A 17,850-nucleotide genomic window follows, 5' to 3' on the forward strand; every position below is an offset into this window, starting at 1 on the left:
TTGTAACTATTCATGCTAAGTTGGAGAAAACAGTACTTGTCTTACTTGATTATTTTATGTCTGAATGCATAAAAACAATACTAATATATCGTACGCAATTTGGAGACAAACTTAATGATGAACATGTTTTTAGCACCGTGATTACATACGCACTTAAAAGGCAGGACTTCAGAACCCGTCCGTTAATGCGAAAGTTTGCAGAAGAATACGAAACAACTATGCCATAATCTCTACGTAAAATTATATCTAACCACATAAGGATTTGTATTGGAAATTGAAGCAAATGATGTCAGCAAGCAAGCAAGTGAAATTCCAAGAAAAAGGTGACAAAATCAAAATGAAGAGGTTTTTGTTTAAAAATGTGCTAAAAACATGTATATACAATACACTTGTGTGTATACTGAATAAAACATAACAAATTGTTTTTCATATAAAACTTGCTTTTCAATCGGTTGAATATTCGAAACATTAAATTAACTACTACAACAAGTTGTTCGTCATCATCATATTTTGCTATGGAAAATTTTGCTTTCCGATTTTGGAGGTTACATTAAACTTTTGAAAATGAAGTGTCAATTTTTGTATCAAGTAGTAAAATATTTGCGTGATAGGGTTTATAGTACATACCAAATTTCTTTTCTAAGGCGATGATCGACACCGTACTTGTAGATATTATTTCTACACTAGTAACCAAACGATTATGATTATCACTATCGGTTAGTGGATAAACATCACCATAAGCAGCTGATCGTTGAATGTCTAGTGTGTCACTTCTGATTCCAAGTAAAATATACACATATCGGATAGTTGATCATAACTTGTGTACGCAATTTGCAAGTCCAATACGGTCATACTACTAACACTAATATTGCACTTTGATTATATTTTGTTTTTACTGCAGATAGCGACTTATATAATCGCGTACCTTTTTACCGGATTGATGAACAAATAAGATTATAGAACCTGAGGAGAAATTTGTTCCGTCATTAGATAATTCTACAGTATATATTATCTTTAATGTGTTTTACATAAACTCACATTATTTTCATAAATGCATAGATCTTTTATATATTTAGCGGACAGCATTGCTAGCATGTTGCAGCAAAATTGTTCGTATCATTAACAATTTATTTTGCTGTTATGTTTAATAATTATTAAGTGCTGTTCCGGAATCGAAATGACAAGCCGGGTACATTCATGATTTCGTACGCTCCTGTTAATGTACCACGCATACGTTGCGTCGCGAGGATCAGAATTATCTATCCATACAGCTGATAATAAATGAACTGACGCGTTGCAGGGAGTATTATGCAGAAGAATATTTGGCATACTTGGACCGTGTAGAAGGACTCGACGACTTAGAAAATTGAGATCGGCGTAACGATAAAGCACGGCATGTATTTGTGTTTTGTGTGAACAGCATTACTGCTGAGAAAAGGTGAAAACAGCCATTAGCATATTTTCTACCGAGAACAGATAGAATGAGAAGTAATGAAATAATTACATTACTGGAAATATGCTTAACGAAATTAAAAGAAAGCGCAGCACGCGTAAAATTTTTGACGTGCGACCGACGTACAAATAATCAGAAAGTATATACAGATTTAGGTGTGACGGAGAAGGTGTCACGTAAAATGAAAAAAAGAAATCGAAGATGAAAATAAAATATAAAAATAAACAAAATAAAAAAGAGAATTTATTTCTTAACACTTGTTTCACACTAACTACAATTTACTTCTGAACTTTAGGCGCGACTTTTCAAGACCGAAGCTCTTACAACTTGACTTTCGGCGGAATCTGATTCTTTTTCTTTGTCATCTCTCAATATCCCCACTATCCATGCGTTTGTTAAGCGTTCTCGAACATTCGGCGAAAGGACCGTTGGGATATTGAGAGTTCATTAGGCACTTTTCTTCGGCGACATACATTGTCGCCGAATGCCACCAGATCTTTATTTTCGTCGTCACCCCATTTCCGAAGCGCGGCCTGGTCTCTCATGTGGTTGGCGTCACAAGTACTTTGAAAATGCCAACTCTAGCCGCGATTTTTCAAGACTTTTTTTTTTTTTTTTTATTTTAACGTGGAGGAAATCCGCACGGACATCCGCCGCCTCTAGGGGGGAGAGCGACCCCCCGCACACACTATTCCGTCCATACTACGTCTCTTTCGCCCTCTCCCAGGGGCCGTCGTCCGGATCCCCAGCCGGACTGCTTGCTGCCTCCCGGGTGCTGGAAGAAGAGGTCCAGCACCTAACTTTCTTTCTTCCCCTTCGGAGGTCGCTGGCGGCTTTACGCGCCTCATATAGGCGCGTCCACGGGCATCGCCGCGCCCTCGCCGGCCAGGTGGTGGTGCCAACGACGCACGGAAATTCCCAAGGAGCGATCACCCCCATCTTGGTACTTTGTCGTGCCACGCGCTGTTTAACCCTGGCGATCGGATGAAAACCAGCATTTTCAGCGCGATATCCGCCCGCCCGCGACTTTTTAAGACTGAAGCTCTTACAACTTGACTCTCGATGGGATCCGATTCCCTTTTCTTTGTCACCCTTCAATATGCCCACTATCCACGTGTTTGTTAGGCGTCCTTTGCCACGCACGCCTTCTTCTCGAAGATTCGGCGAAAGGACCGTTGGGATATTGAAGGTTCATTAGCGCCCTGATCTCTGATGTAGATTGAGATGTGGTTGATATTAAAACATATTGATGGGCCTGTCAGCACCTCGACTTCCGCGACATTGTTTATGGTTTAGCCGATATCTGTTAGGCCTTCTGCCCACGATACTACAGTAAGTCCATCTATCACTATGAAGTCAGCCAACAAAAAACAATCGTGTCCCGAATTCCACAGTTTCTAAAGAATCAATTCCTTCGATGCTTCCAGGAGCATCCGAAGGAGAGCTTTCTGTTACAGCTGGAGAAAATCTGCGCCCGAGAAGACATCAATAAAGAAGGCCGCAAGTCTCAAGAGCCAAGAGGAAGGGCGAAAAGCAGTTGGGATTTCCTCAACGACAGAAATTAATTTATTAATCTCTTTGGTTTTTTAAAAATAAATTATTATATTTTGATATTTTGTGCTATTTTTAACACTGCTTTATATATGTCATCGCCCAAAAATGTAGTAAACAATTAATTCCTCTTTCCTAGTCAACTTACAATTAGTTTCATTATTGCACAATGTTGCCGTTCTTATACTTGTCTATTTCGGCTAGAATAGGAAATATGAACTTTTCCGTAGAACCATATAATGAAATAAGTTCTTGTAGCATGGAACTCAATACGTTTTTATCTATGCTAGTGTGCAAATAAACAAGGTAGATCATGAGCCGAACTCTTAGACGCGCTTGGCATATTACAATCTTACGACTAGATCAAGTTTCATGCCGTGTATTGTCCCTTTGTTGAGCTTTTGTTTAAATAGAGTTCAAAATTGTTACGATACGGGTCGCGACTATTGCTCCTATAGTTTAAATTCTGTGTTTGGCCTATTGGTAGTGACCCGACAATATGCTCCTAACAGTTAATTGAAATTAAAATTAAATAGTTAAGATTGCAGCCTGAAAACCTTTAATTTCTAAAGGTAAATAATTGTAAAATAATTGTAATAATCTGTACGTAAATTTATTATTAATATATATATTAACACTAATCACGAAATGTTATGAACGTTGTAGTAATAATTTTGCAAACTATTTTGTTAGTAATAATAGAAAAGTATCCTGATAAGACCAACGCATCTAGCATAGTGTTGACGAAGAATTGTATTAATATAATAATAATTGGTATTGTGTCTAAAATGAATAAAATATACATATAGAATGTATGGATGTATTCGTATGTATCGCAGCAAACTATGTTTTTTATAAAAATAGTAAAATATACGTGCCGTAGCTTTATTTATTTTCTTAATGTACGCGTACAATAAACAAAATTAAAAGGAAAAGGGGCTATCAAAATTTTACCACTTTCGCTGCATGTAAATATTTTCACATTGTTCTATAATTCTTACAACTGACTTCCTCGTTCGCACCTGTTCCTTGCTCCTGGCATTTGCACCACGCCTCTTGCTTTTATTCCCCAACTGGTCAGAATTTGTTTTCCCTAATCTACTATATACTAACTCGATTTCTTTCTATGACGTCAAAACAACAAGTCACTCGAAATTTAAATGCCAGATACGAAAATAATAATTTGTATGCAATTTACTTCCTAGTGTACTAACGATTGTATCCTAAATTAGTTACAAATGTGATATATGAATATATAATTCCATTAATCTATACACTGTACATTATTAATACATTCAGCAATTTGTATCAATACGGATACAAGCGACGTTTTTCAATTTGGCCACCAATAAAACGTATTTTTGGTGATTTTGTATTAAAATATATTGCAATCTCATGCAATTAAGTATAAATTTGTTGGTATTTCAATAAAAAAAAGTATAAACGAGTTGAAATTTTATGGTTTACGCCCTTAAGTATTACTATGAAATATTTTACGGTACTTTGCGCCGCCGTTGGAAACATCTCATATATTTAATATGCTGTTTAGTAACTAGTTAGTATGTAAATCAGTAATCTTAACCGTTGTTGCATATTTGTGTAAGTAAAATATAAATAAAATAGAAATTATTTCATAGCTTTTAGTGGACCTAATTTCTATAAATACAATGAAAATTATTTTTCACTTCTCAGCACATTTCAAAGTTGGTAATATTTGTTGGAAAAAAATTGTTTATTCTAAATCGAACTATGTACGCATGTACATACTTTCTTCAGACTGTTTGATAGTGCTTCTCAAAACGAATTCATTAACTTTCTATCTATACGATCAATTTCAATTAGTTCTTAAGATATCCTGTTTACAAGTTCACTGATTTTTACGAAAGAAACCACGCTGGAATAGCATGAATCGTGTTCGCACAGTATGTGAAATTTATTTTTTAACAAATATATTCAGTAATATAAAAACGATATCTCGCACCCCATGATGTTGAATATTAATCTAAGTAACTGTATATTATAGAGCTATAATTGCAACGTTTTATGATGTGATCGTTTGGGACAGAGGCTTTTGAATAGCGGCAGAGACCGAGAATGGCTCAATAAGTAAATTAATTGTGTTGTCTAAGAAAGAAAAATTAATTATCCGCCACATTATTTTTAGAGAAGAAAAGAGAATATTGCTTCTCAAACGATTATCTACGATCTGTTAATATATTTCCATACACCGTTTAGATTTAACATTTATTCTTGGCATTTGGCATGTCAGTTGTATTGGCATGAATATTTTTTTTATTATGGCATGGAACTACATATTTTTTTTTCTTACACGTACTATGGCGTTTGTTAAGACGAATTCAACGACCTTGCATACGAAGTCATTTACTGTTGTAAAATGTTAGTAATTCGTCACTTCATAAGGAATCAAGCGCGGCAAAGTCTCTAACTATCGACTATTAGGTTACTGTCAACGCTGGAAACAAATATCGAATTTCTTACCTCTAATAATGCTTCTCAAATTCACAAAAATTATTGAATCGTGAGAATTCACTTTAACCAACATACTTTAGTCGAATCGATTATCGAAAATTATAGATGTTAAAAATGTATATCAGGTGTTTTTGCAAAAAGCTTCCTAAAATCTTAGGTACGATGCGCCACTATAGTGGCTTCCGCGAATGCCATCTTATATTATGACGCGCCATTGTAGTGGCTCATTCTACTGACTCATTCGCTCATCGTTTGAACTAAATGATCTTAATTGCTAAATAATAAAACAGATTCTAAATAATATAGTCTTTGTTTTTGATAAGCCAGTGTCAGGTATCAATTGCTGCTTTTCGTTAAAATAAATATATCATTATTAGACATTCTTTTTAACATGCCGATTCATATCCTTATAATTTTTTAGAATCTTCAATCCCATAATGTCGCTTCAAAATAGAATACTAAGAGCAACTATCGCGCTATGAGTGTGAAAATTGTGACGTGGGTCTATATATCGTATCGTGCTTTAAAATATATCACACTTAATTGTATTATTAATTATTAAAGTTAAAGTATATGCATCATATTTTTAAGAAAAATTATACTTTAGTTATCAAAAACTTCATTTCAATGTGCTTGCATAGAGACCAGAACTATCCGTCGCACATTACAGTGGTGTATCGTTTACGCGTAATTCGCGTAACTCTGCCGTACAGAGCAATAGTCCCGTGCAAGATTCATGCGCTACTGTTTTTTTTTCCGTGGAGGAAATCTGCACGGACACCCGCCGCATCTAGGGGAAGAGCGGCGAGGTAATGTCGGACTCCAACCGACCAAAACCTCCACGATGACCGTCCCTCTTGCGATCGAAGGGTGCCCGGAAACCGCTGAGGCCACAATAACACAAACAAGGCAAGTCAAATATCTTGGACTTCACATAGATACACACTTCACATAGAAACAGCATATCAAATCAATAATAGACAAAATACAGACAGCAAGGAGACAAATGCACTGGCTAATAAGCCGAAAATCCAAACTAAGCACAGAAAACAAACTAAAAATTTACAAAATAATCATAAAACCAATCTGGACATACGGAATTCCACTATGGGGAACAGCAGCAATGAGCCATATAACCAAAATCGAAACAATGCAATCCAAAATCCTTAGAACGATAGTAAACATCCCATGGTACGTTAGAAATGAGGACATTCGGAAAGACCTGGGAATACCAACGATCAAGGAGGAGATTACCAGACTCGCAAGAAGGTCCAGAGAAAGAATACAAACACACCCGAACCAGCTGGCAGCGGAAACGAACAACACAACAAACATCGCAAGAAGACTAAAAAGGAAACACCCGATAGACCTCATGAAAGATATAACCTAGGAAACACGAAGATGGCACCCCGCTGGGGGTAGCCACCCACATGCTATATTTTATTTTTATTTTTTTTTTTACCAATAAGACTTAATACTTTACCAAATGTCCTTCAGGACAAATTGTAAAAAAAAAAGACGTCGGACATCTGGTGGGTTCTCAATGCAAAACATCGAGTAGCCGCCTGCTTTGAACAAGTATTCGATACAGTATGAATTTTAGACCTTATATACAAAATATGTCTTTCTTTGGGCAATAAACGCTATAATTAAAATTAAAAAAGTACTCGTTCTCGTCCGATCACGAAGGTTAGCAACGCTGGGCACGGATTAATACTTAGATGGTTGACAGCTTGGGAACTCCGTATGGTATTGGCTTTTTATTTTTCTAATTTTTTTTGCTTTCTTTAATAATCTATTTTTAGTAATCTACGATATAAACATCGAGAAAAAGAAATGTTTCAGATCACGCGACTATTACCATACATTATATTATTCTCATTTGCACATACATCTGTCTTTTTAATATTCTTTTTTTTTCTTGAAATATAAAAGCAAATAACAAAATTACTTACTTCAGCCAACTCTCATACCACGTTGAGAGCACTCGTTCTCGTCGAGTCGACTGCGAACCTCCGAGCCAAACGGACCTCTCAGCCCTAAAAAAAAAAAAGGGACAGCTGACCCAGACCCGAACAGTGCACGCGCCAACTTGACAATCTTTCGCGTAGAGAAAGTCTAAGTGAAAAAAAAGAAAAAAGTGACAAAAAGTGGAAAATTGATTAGTGACACCATCGCTATAAATAGGAAAAAAAAATAACAACAAAATAAATAAAAAAATAGGCGACATCGATAATGAAGCAGAAAGCAAAAAAACGGAATCCTCCGTAATCCCAACAAAAAAAACGAGTAAAAGAAAAGCAATCTCGCCAAAAACGGACAAAGAAAACAACATTAGCATAAGACTTTCCGCGCAAAAAACGCGGAAACTCAACCCACAACCAAAGCTAGTGGGAAGGCACAAAACACCACCAGACAACCCGGAAAACACAGAAGAAGATCTCGTTCTAATCCAAGAAGAAAACAATACACAAGACACCACCGTCAAAGAAAGCAAAAACATGAAAACTACAAGAAGCCCTCCCTCACCAGTGATACCAACAAAAAACAGATTTGAAGTGTTACAAACACAGGAAACCACCATACCACAACAACAGAATCACACTCAAGCAACGTCAACAAAAGAATCAACAATACAAAATGCGATCGTGGAAGCCATAAGAAAGAAGAACAATGAAATGCGAATCAAAGCAAACAGGAGGACTACGCCCACATTGGGAACACCACACACCCAAGAAAAATCAAACGACACACGAACAAACAGCCCCCTCGCCCCACCTAGGAGGCCGCCGACACCACAAAATCAACACACTCATCTGATCAAACCAAAAGAGCAACCCCCACCGACAAAGACACCGATGGAACAAGCACAACAGGAACAGCCCACCAACCACCCCACAGAGGAACAACAGGACGCCCCCTCACCCACAAAAGGTAACAGGCCCCCGCCAATCAACATAACGCATCAAGACCCAAAAGACACCATTGCTCTCTTACAAGACGCTCTCAAAATCAGAAACTTTCACATCAACAGAATACACGCGAACAAACACGCTCTATACCTACATAATCTAAGCGACTACATTAAAGCAAAAGAATTACTGATAACAACAAACACAACGTTCTACACATACACACCAAAAGCACAAAAACAACACACGTTCCTATTAAAAGGACTAGACATTAACCTCACAGAGACAGAAATACTAGAAGACTTACAAGCATTAAAAATAGACGACATACAGTTTACGAAAGTATCGCGCTTCTCGACAAGAAAGTCAAGGGAAAGTAACAGACTGCTCCCAATATACATAGTACAGGTATCCCCCAATAGCAACGTCGTGAAATTACAAAAAATAAATAGACTAAGCTACTACAAAATAACGTGGGAAAAAATAAGAAAAAATGACATTACCCAATGCCACAAATGCCAACGATTAGGCCACACAGCACAAAACTGCAACCTAATCTACCGCTGTGTAAAATGCACCGAGCCCCATGGCCCAGGCGAGTGCAAAATAAAAAAAGACGGTACAATCACAAAGGATAAAATATTCTGCGTCAACTGCAAAAGCTACGGACACCCCGCGTCATACAAAGGGTGCCCCAAAATCATAGAGCTGCGCCAAAAACTTTCAGAAAAAGTTAAAAAAGACAAAGAAACAAAAATCAAACGACTAGAACAGATAAGCCGAAAATACACCCCAGAACTAAAGTTCTCGGACGCAGTGAAACAACAAGCAAGACCAAAGCAGGAAATCGAAAACCCCCCTCACACAATAAACCCAAAACTAGATTCGCGGGCAAACCAAATCCCAATTACAACCGAGATCATCCCTCAACAAATAATATTAAACGCTTTCGAAGATTTTAAAAAATGTATCATCCAAGCACTAAATCAACAACAAATACAACTCAACGAATTAAAAAATGCAATATCATCGCACGAAGACAGGTTCAACACCATCTTCAACTCCTTAGATATCGCAGTCGACAATTAGCCAAAACACACCAAACCAACAAACACAGCATAAAACATCCAAATTAGATTTAAAACACCTGAAAATAATTGCAATAAATGCAAACTCTCTAATCTCAAACCAAAAAAGATACAGTATGCTAACCCTAATAAACAAAGAAACCCCCGACATCGTACTCATCTCAGAAACAAAACTGAACAAAAGACACAAAGTATCCTTCAAAAACTACTCCATAATAAGACACGACAGACCAAACGCTATCCAAGGAGGAGGAACGGCAATCCTCATAAAAAACCCCCTGAAATTCAAAGAAATCCAAAACGACAAAATAACAAATTTTAAAACCCTGGAGACGACAACCATAAAAATAAAAATAAACAAAAAGGAAAACTTACTCATCACCGCAGCCTACGCAACCTACGGAAACGAAAAAGAATTTAACGACGAATTCAATAACCTCTTCGAACTTTTACAGCTCGACAAACAAGAAAACTTCCACATAATAGCCGGCGACCTTAACGCAAAACACACAAGCTGGAAAAACCCACTAAACAATACGAGAGGAAACTTCATCAGAAACTGACTAGACAATAAAAGCATACACTACAAAACAAACCTTTACAGCTCCGAGCTACCCTCCTACCCAAAAGGAGGCTCATACCTCGACATATGCCTAACAGATGCACGACTAAAAATCCAAAACTTACGACCAAATAACACGCTCAAAACCCTAGACTACGACAGCGACCATAAAGCCATACTCTTACAGATAAACAAAAACACATCCGACTACCTAACACTTGAAACACAAACCGAAACCCCCAAGTACAACTACAAAAAGACAAACTGGAAAAAATTCCAAAAACTACTCGAACAGAAATGCGACCTAAATATCTACAACAACGTCAACCTAACAAACAGACAAATCGACACATACATAGACGAAATCGAAAAACACATACAAAGCGCACTCCAAAAATCCGTCCCAACCTTCAAACAAAAAAACTCTTGCGATCCATATATCAACAACAAAATAAAAGAACTACAACGAGACAAAAGCTACATACTCTCCAAAATAAACAATATAAAACACAACTACTCTTACGACAAAAGAGAGGAATTAGAATACCTAAAATACCTACTACACAAAATAAAATTACAACAGAAACAAGAATTCGCAAACTCTATAAACCTCTACTGGACAAACAAAATAAAAAATATCTCCAAAAACGACTCAGCCAACATGTTCCCACAAATAAATCAAATCTTCAGACCGAAAGAACAAAACCCCAGCACTCCGCTCAAATTGCCCCCAGAGAAAGCTCCCCTCATCCAAGAAGCAGGTATAGAGATACACAACACCAGCAAAGACACCGAGAATAACTTCATAATAACTAAAACAACAGAAAAACTAGACATCATAGGCACCCACTTCTCCAAAACACACACCCAAAACGAACACATGGGCCGAGAAGAATTAAACAGAATCATCATCGCAGAAACGAACAAACTCAAAAACGAAATAGAACAAGACATAACGTTAAACAAAACAGTCTGCACGTTCTCAAACGAAAACACCTCAGACAATCCCAAACAACCAGAAACAGAAATAAATTACTTTACAAATTATAACCAACTAAACAAAATCTTCGCCAAGCTAAATAATAAAAAATCCTCCGGCTTCGACGGCATCCCGAACATCTCACTTAAGCACCTACCGAACAAAATAAAATGGTACTACACAGTAATATTCAACAATGCGCTAAACAACGCATACTTCCCGAAAAAGTGGAAAAAAGCCAAAATAATAGCAATCACAAAAAAAAATAAAGACGGCTCATCACTCACAAACCTACGACCAATAAGTCTCTTCCCCAACATAAGCAAAGTATTTGAAGTAGTCATCAACAACCCCCTAACTACATTCTGCAAAAAAAAAAACATTATACCAGAAAACCAATTTGGTTTCCGACACAAACACTCCACACTACACGCGACAAACAAACTCACGTCAGACATCTGCTGGGCACTAAACGCAAAACAACGAGTAGCCGCCTGCTTAATAGATCTCGAAAAAGCCTTCGACACAGTCTGGATCACAGGCCTCATTTATAAATTAATAAAAAAAAACTTCCCGAGATACTTAATCAAAATAGTATGGGACATGATCACAAACAGAACATTCCTAATGACCGAGGGTTCTCATACATCGAACAAAGAATTCACCATAAAAAACGGACTCCAACAAGGAACTGTAAACTCCCCGCTACTCTTCAACATATACAACAGTGACATATTAAACCTGTTCGACATGAACAAATCTACCCACAAACGCTCCATAGCCTTCGCAGACGACCTAATCATCTACGTAACAGGCCGCAAAACTAAAACAATAAACACAGACCTCCAAGAACTATTCGACAAAATCAATGATTACTACCACACATGGAAACTAAGAATCAACGCAAACAAATGCGAAAGCATACTGTTCAAACCCAAAACCAGCGAAATCGGCCCAGCAGAAAGAAAACACTGCAAAAATTTCCAATTAAAAGAAAAGTCATCCGAAGAGACAATCATACCACACAAAAACTGCGTAAAGTACCTAGGCATAAACATAGATGACAAACTAAATTACAAACAACACATAGAAACCCAACTCGCCAAGGCCAATAAAGCATTCTGGAGAGCAAAAAGACTATTTTACTCGAAACATCTCAAGAGCAATGTAAAAACATTATGCTACCAAGCTCTAATTAGACCAATTATAACATACGGTTGCCCAATCTGGTACAACATACTAGCATCGCTAATGGAGAGAATCCGCGTTTTCGAAAGAAAATGCATTAGAGCTTGCCAAAATGCGTACAGATCCGAACAGAGCGGATGCAAAAAATATATAAAAAACAAAAAAATCTACGACCTAGCCAACATTCACCGCATTGACTGTCACATACTAAAACTAGCAAGAAATCATTTCGCACAAGCGTCAAAAATAAAAGAAAACAGCCTAATCTTCAGCGGCTTATACCCAAACGTACTATATTACAAAAACACAATGACAACAGGCTACATCCCCCCAGAAGCGTTCCTATACCTAGACGAAAAAAATTACCTCCAAGACCAAAACAATATCCCGATAATTTTCCATATAAAAAGAAAAATAGGGATAAAAACAATACTCTACGAGGAAAACTTAAACGGACTGACTGCAGACACCAGGTGGAGGTACAACATGGCCCTCCCCCAAAAAGACACTAAAGACAAACACAGAAGAAACACAAAAAAATATTGGTGGATTCCAAACCCATAAGAAAATATAAGTGAAAACTACCAATTCGACAAAAAAACCATTCCTACCACCGTGTAACCTATATGTAAGTACTGTAAATATGTAAATACTATAATCATTGTAAATAATATAATTTAACACCCCCCTCCCCTTCCCACTCATCCCCCCCCCCAAAATCCCACAACGCATAAAAGTAATACACGGAGGAGTCCTGTTTTGCGGCCAAGTTTCAGGACAAAATACAACACACACAAGAATACACAAAAATCACGCACCAATGCGACTTAAACCCAAAAAAACAAAAAAATAAACGCAAAAACCGAAAACCCACGACACATATTAGACCATGGCTACGTCGTACCGACGCGTATCGGTACTTTTGCCTAATCCACCCTACAACCGAAATTCATTGTTTATTGTGAATAACATACACATGTAATACTCATCTTCTTGGACAATAAACGTTATAAAAAAAAAAAAAAAAAAGCACTCGTTCTCGTCCGATCACGAAAGTTAAGCAACGTAGGGCACGGATAGTACTTAGATGGGTGACTGCTTGGGAACTCCGTGTGGTGTTGGCTTTTTTTTTAACTTTTTCCAATTCTTCCTATTTTTCTTAATAATTTATGATCATGTACCTCGTGTTAAAAGTATATTTTTAGTATTACTGGGTATGTCAATGTCGTGGTTATTTGCAGCTTTCTCCATGCTTTTGATTATATATCTAAGTACGCTTGTTGAATCTCGTACTACCTATAAATTGTTGTCTAGCACTTAAGTGTAATTTTGTGTACATTATACACCAGTACTGTGCGCTATAATTTATTCACTGCACAGCAGATTTAATGCACCAATTATCCGTGCATCTATTGCACTGATTTTTTTTTTTTTTTTTTTTTTTTTTTTGGTAGAGGAAATCCGCACAGTCGCCCGCCGCTACGGGGGAAGAGCGGCGTGGTAGTGTCGGACTCCAACCGACTAAAACCTCCACGATGACCGTCCCAATTGCGACCGAGGGGTGCTCGGGAACCGCTGTGGCGACACACCGGGCCCCCCGCGCACAACATTCTGACCGTATTACGTCTCTCACTCTCTCAGAAGCCGTCCGGATCCCCAACTGGACTACTTGCTGGCTCCCGGATGCTGGAAGATCCAGTACCTAACTTCAATCCCCTTCGGAGTTCGCGGTGACCCTCGCGCGCCCCGTGTAGGTGCATCCACGGGCACCGCTGCGCCCTTGTCGGCCGATCCTCTCGGGATGGGAATCCCGCTCCCTCGCCCGCTCCGCTGCCTTCTTCCGCGGCATAACTAGCGGTATAACGGCCTTTCTGTCCTTCTCGCTCGTCAGCAATGCCTCAAGAATCGCCGGCGGCGAGAGGTCGTATCCTATTTCCCCGTGTGAGAGAGTGGCGCGGTCCCGCCCACACCGGGCAATGTTCCAGCGTGTGCTGCGCCGAGGCCACACCTGCGTCGCAGTGGTGGCAACGCGCGGTCGCCTCTTTCCCGATTCGGTGCAGATACTCCCCGAAGCAACCGTGTCCGGTAAGCACCTGCGTCATCCTGTAGGTCAGGGGAGGTGCGCCTCCGTCTAACCAAACGTCTCAGTTTGGAAGGACGGCCTTGAGGACCCTTAGCCCCGGCGCGCCCGTTCTTGTGTCGAGTCCGGCCACCTGTCGAGCAGCTCTCGCCGAGCCCACACTTCAGCGTTAGTGTCTACCTCGCCGACTTCGCCCAGCAAACCCCGAGTGCGGGGATAAATCTCGCGACATCTCAAGTTCTGTAGCTCGAACGGGGGAAGCCCGGCGAGCACCGCCGCCGAAATGGTGAGAAAACCCCTCGCTATTTCGATGACCACCGCCCTGTGCAACCGCCTGATCGCTCGGAGACTGCGACTGTTGGTCACCAGGTCCTCTGCCCAGATCGGAGCTCTGTAGATGAGCTTTGCTCGCACCACGCGTACCGAACCTTGCGGGACACCACAGCACACCGCCCTCCCCGTCTTCCTTCGGCCCCGCCCGGTGTTGACAATACTACGGTCCTGGAGGAAGGCCAGCAGCACACCCCGCACGTCTCTTCCAGAAGCCGAACTGGCTGTAGTGTAGCCGGGGAGCAGGTCGGGACAAATGCGACTCGAGGCGGGCAGCTACAACCCTGTCCATCAGCTTGTCAGCCTGGTCCAACAGGCACATAGGCCGGAAGGCGGAAGGCGAATCCGGAGAACGTACCGGCTTCGGCAACAGGATCATCCGCCTCTTCTTCCACCGGACGGGGAATTCGCCCCGTAACAGGCATCTGTCAAACAGAGTTCTCAGCCTCGGGGCCAAGACTCTGGCGACCTCCTTCCACAAGCGGGCCGGAACTCCGTCGGGACCCGGGGCCTTCCGCGCTCCGATCCTGTCGGCAACCCCGGCCAACTCCTCCTCAGTGACAGCAGATTCCGGGCTCCAGTTTCCCGCGGTGTCCTGTGACTCTTCCCCCGGTAGCTGCAGCTCCCGCTCTTCGTTTGTCCTGCCTTCCTCCTCATTCACCGCTCCCGGAAACAGGACCCCGATGACTTCCTCCAGGAGCTGAAGGTCCATACTCTTCGTCGTGGGGGGCGCTCAAGGACGGAGTTTGTTCGACATTAATCTGTACGGCCGTCCCCAGGGATCGGAGTCGAGGGTGGCCAGAAGCTCATCCCAGGCTCGTCTCTTCGCCTCTTTGATAGCTTGCTGCAGAGGCCTCCGTGCGATAGGCGTCGTACAAATAAGCCATCGTGGCTTCATCACCCCCCGCCCACGCCGGGATCTGGTGTACCGGCACCGGGCGCGGATGCATGCCTCGCGGAGATGAGCGATCTCCTCAGACCACCAATACACCGCACCGGCGCGGCGTGGAGCTCCAGACGAATCGTGCCGTTCCACCGTCTCCTGGATACGACTAACCTCACTCTCCAGAGCGCACCCTCTGCCGTAGATACGCGTCGTCCGCGTGTTCTTGACCGTTATTCGGTCCCACGTCCTTATCGGTAATTTCGGTTCTCACGGATTCATCCATCCGCATGTCGTCGTCGCCAACACCACCGTCGCGGATACGGAGGCGGCAGAGATCGGCCACTGTTGAGGCGACAGCGGAGATGGCTACTGTACACTGTTGGAGCTCAGCGTTTGACGCTCTCACCCTGCGAGAGGCCAACCCCAACCGCCTCACGAGTGCGATCTTCATGTTACCCTGTGCCGGTGTCGATATCGGTGTCCGCCCCGCATCCCGCACCCCTCCTCTTCCTCTTATCGAGAGCGGGCAACAACGCAGAGTTCGAATCCCCCGCGGTCGCGCTACCCTGTGACCTTCTACGTCCGGCGCCCCCGCCGGCGGCGGAGGCGGAGTGGTCTGTTTGCCCAGCAATCTTCCTGTATGTCTGCTTACCGAGCGCGCTCGCAACTGCCAAAGAGGGAGATCACGACAACATTTCGTCGTCGGACCTCATCCCCCGGCTGCCGCGGCGCCGCAACGGCAGTCCATTACGAGAAGATCCCGGGTTGTTAATGGTTGCCTTGTGTCCCTCTGGCCTTCCCCAGGACCTCGTCGGTTGCACCTCTTCTTCACCAGACGCCTGAACGCGTCCGAGGGCCTGGTGGTCCACCCACGGACGGCCACGGTTGCTTAATGACGACGCAACGAGGCCCGTTGTACAATCCGCGGCTGCGCCGGTACTGGGGTATCCCTTCCCTGCACCGTAAACGTTATCTGTTACTTTCTTTGACATGACCATCTTATTGTTATGTATGTTTGCCTAGTCGTCAACGGAAGTTCCAATCCCGGTGCCACTCACTCTTTCGCACCCCACGTCGGACCAAGTCGGCGCGGGGTGACAGGGAGCCCCACAAGAAGGTGAGGTGAGTGGTCTTGACAGGTGTGGGCCCACCAACTTCTCCGAAACTCCGCGCCGGATCGGCAAACTGATAGGCGCCAAGGCACCGACCAGCCACCGCTTAGCTATAGGAGAATATCAGATCCATCGGGGTTTCCCAGGGCGTGGTCCTACGTCCTGAGAACTCACACCTGCCTCGTGCTCCCCTGATTCGTGCGCTCCTAAGAGGTTAATAATTAAGAAGGAGTCTCCGTTACACACTCGTGGTGCGCACTAAGGAAGGTAGAGTTCTTATTATTCTTTTCTTTGTTCGACACATTTAAGATCTCAGTTTCGCGAAATAGGATTTACTTGCATAAGGCGATTTAAGGATATGGGTCTTTGATTTTAGCATAGCTTTGAAAGATAATTCATATAAAAGCAATTTTGAAGTGTTCCAACGTTTTTCTGAGCAGGCTCTGATTTTCGAGATAACAGTTATTTTAGAACAAGGCTGATGTAAAACATAAACATTTTGCTAATAGCGATGTGGGTATATCGATAAGAACTAACATCTGGGATATATTTGAATATCCCAAAAAGCCTTCTAGATTAAAAAGTAAAATACAATTTAGAAGCTTTGAATTGCAAGGTCAAACAAGTTTATATTTCAGTTTATTCCGAAGTTTCTTTTTATTATTTATTACATTTATTTTAATTGTACGATAGAAGGTAATGAAAAGAAATGTCCATAAACATGTAATACTGTCTGGATCTCACAAAGAAAATCTTTAAGATTGTACTTTTAATTTCTAATCTAAGAAATTCCCTGGCGCATTTACTTTCCAAACCATTAAATACTCATATCGCTATCGTTTATCATCGAAACATCTATGTATCTGCATTATCTTTATACTAAAGTAGCTGTTATTTTGGGGCTTAGGCCCATTCAAAGTTACATAAAACTGTAAATTATAATTTATATATGTCGGAGATGAAAGGACACCGGGCCCCCCCGTTGGAATTATTTGGAAAAAACCTCAATACTGTAGCATTTACGAAATAACCCAGACACAGTCATTCGAAACTTGAGACAATGAGTTTAGGCTCGAGGCGACAACCGGTCGCCGACCGTAGCCACGGTCACGGGATGAACGTTCCACCTAACAGAGATGTAAAGTTACATAGCTTTCCTTTAAAGAATTGGCAGTACAGACACTTGACAATAAGACATTCCAACAGCCCCGCAGCTCGC

The 17,850-nt window shown here is 41.3% G+C and overlaps 1 protein-coding gene across 1 annotated transcript in view; it reads left to right on the forward strand.

Annotated features, from left to right (window-relative positions):
* LOC132915620 (POU domain, class 6, transcription factor 2-like) overlaps nt 1-7,641 on the forward strand; it is a 128,556-nt gene extending 120,915 nt beyond the window's left edge. Inside the window, exon 2 of the mRNA XM_060975459.1 lies at nt 7,455-7,641. Coding sequence (XP_060831442.1) covers nt 7,455-7,537 — 83 coding nt within the window. The 3' untranslated portion in view covers nt 7,538-7,641. The remainder of the gene's footprint in view (nt 1-7,454) is intronic.
* The last annotated feature ends 10,209 nt before the right edge of the window (nt 7,642-17,850 follow it).

Source organism: Bombus pascuorum, unplaced genomic scaffold (assembly GCF_905332965.1).
Source record: "Bombus pascuorum unplaced genomic scaffold, iyBomPasc1.1, whole genome shotgun sequence".
NCBI classification, from domain to species: domain Eukaryota; kingdom Metazoa; phylum Arthropoda; class Insecta; order Hymenoptera; family Apidae; genus Bombus; species Bombus pascuorum.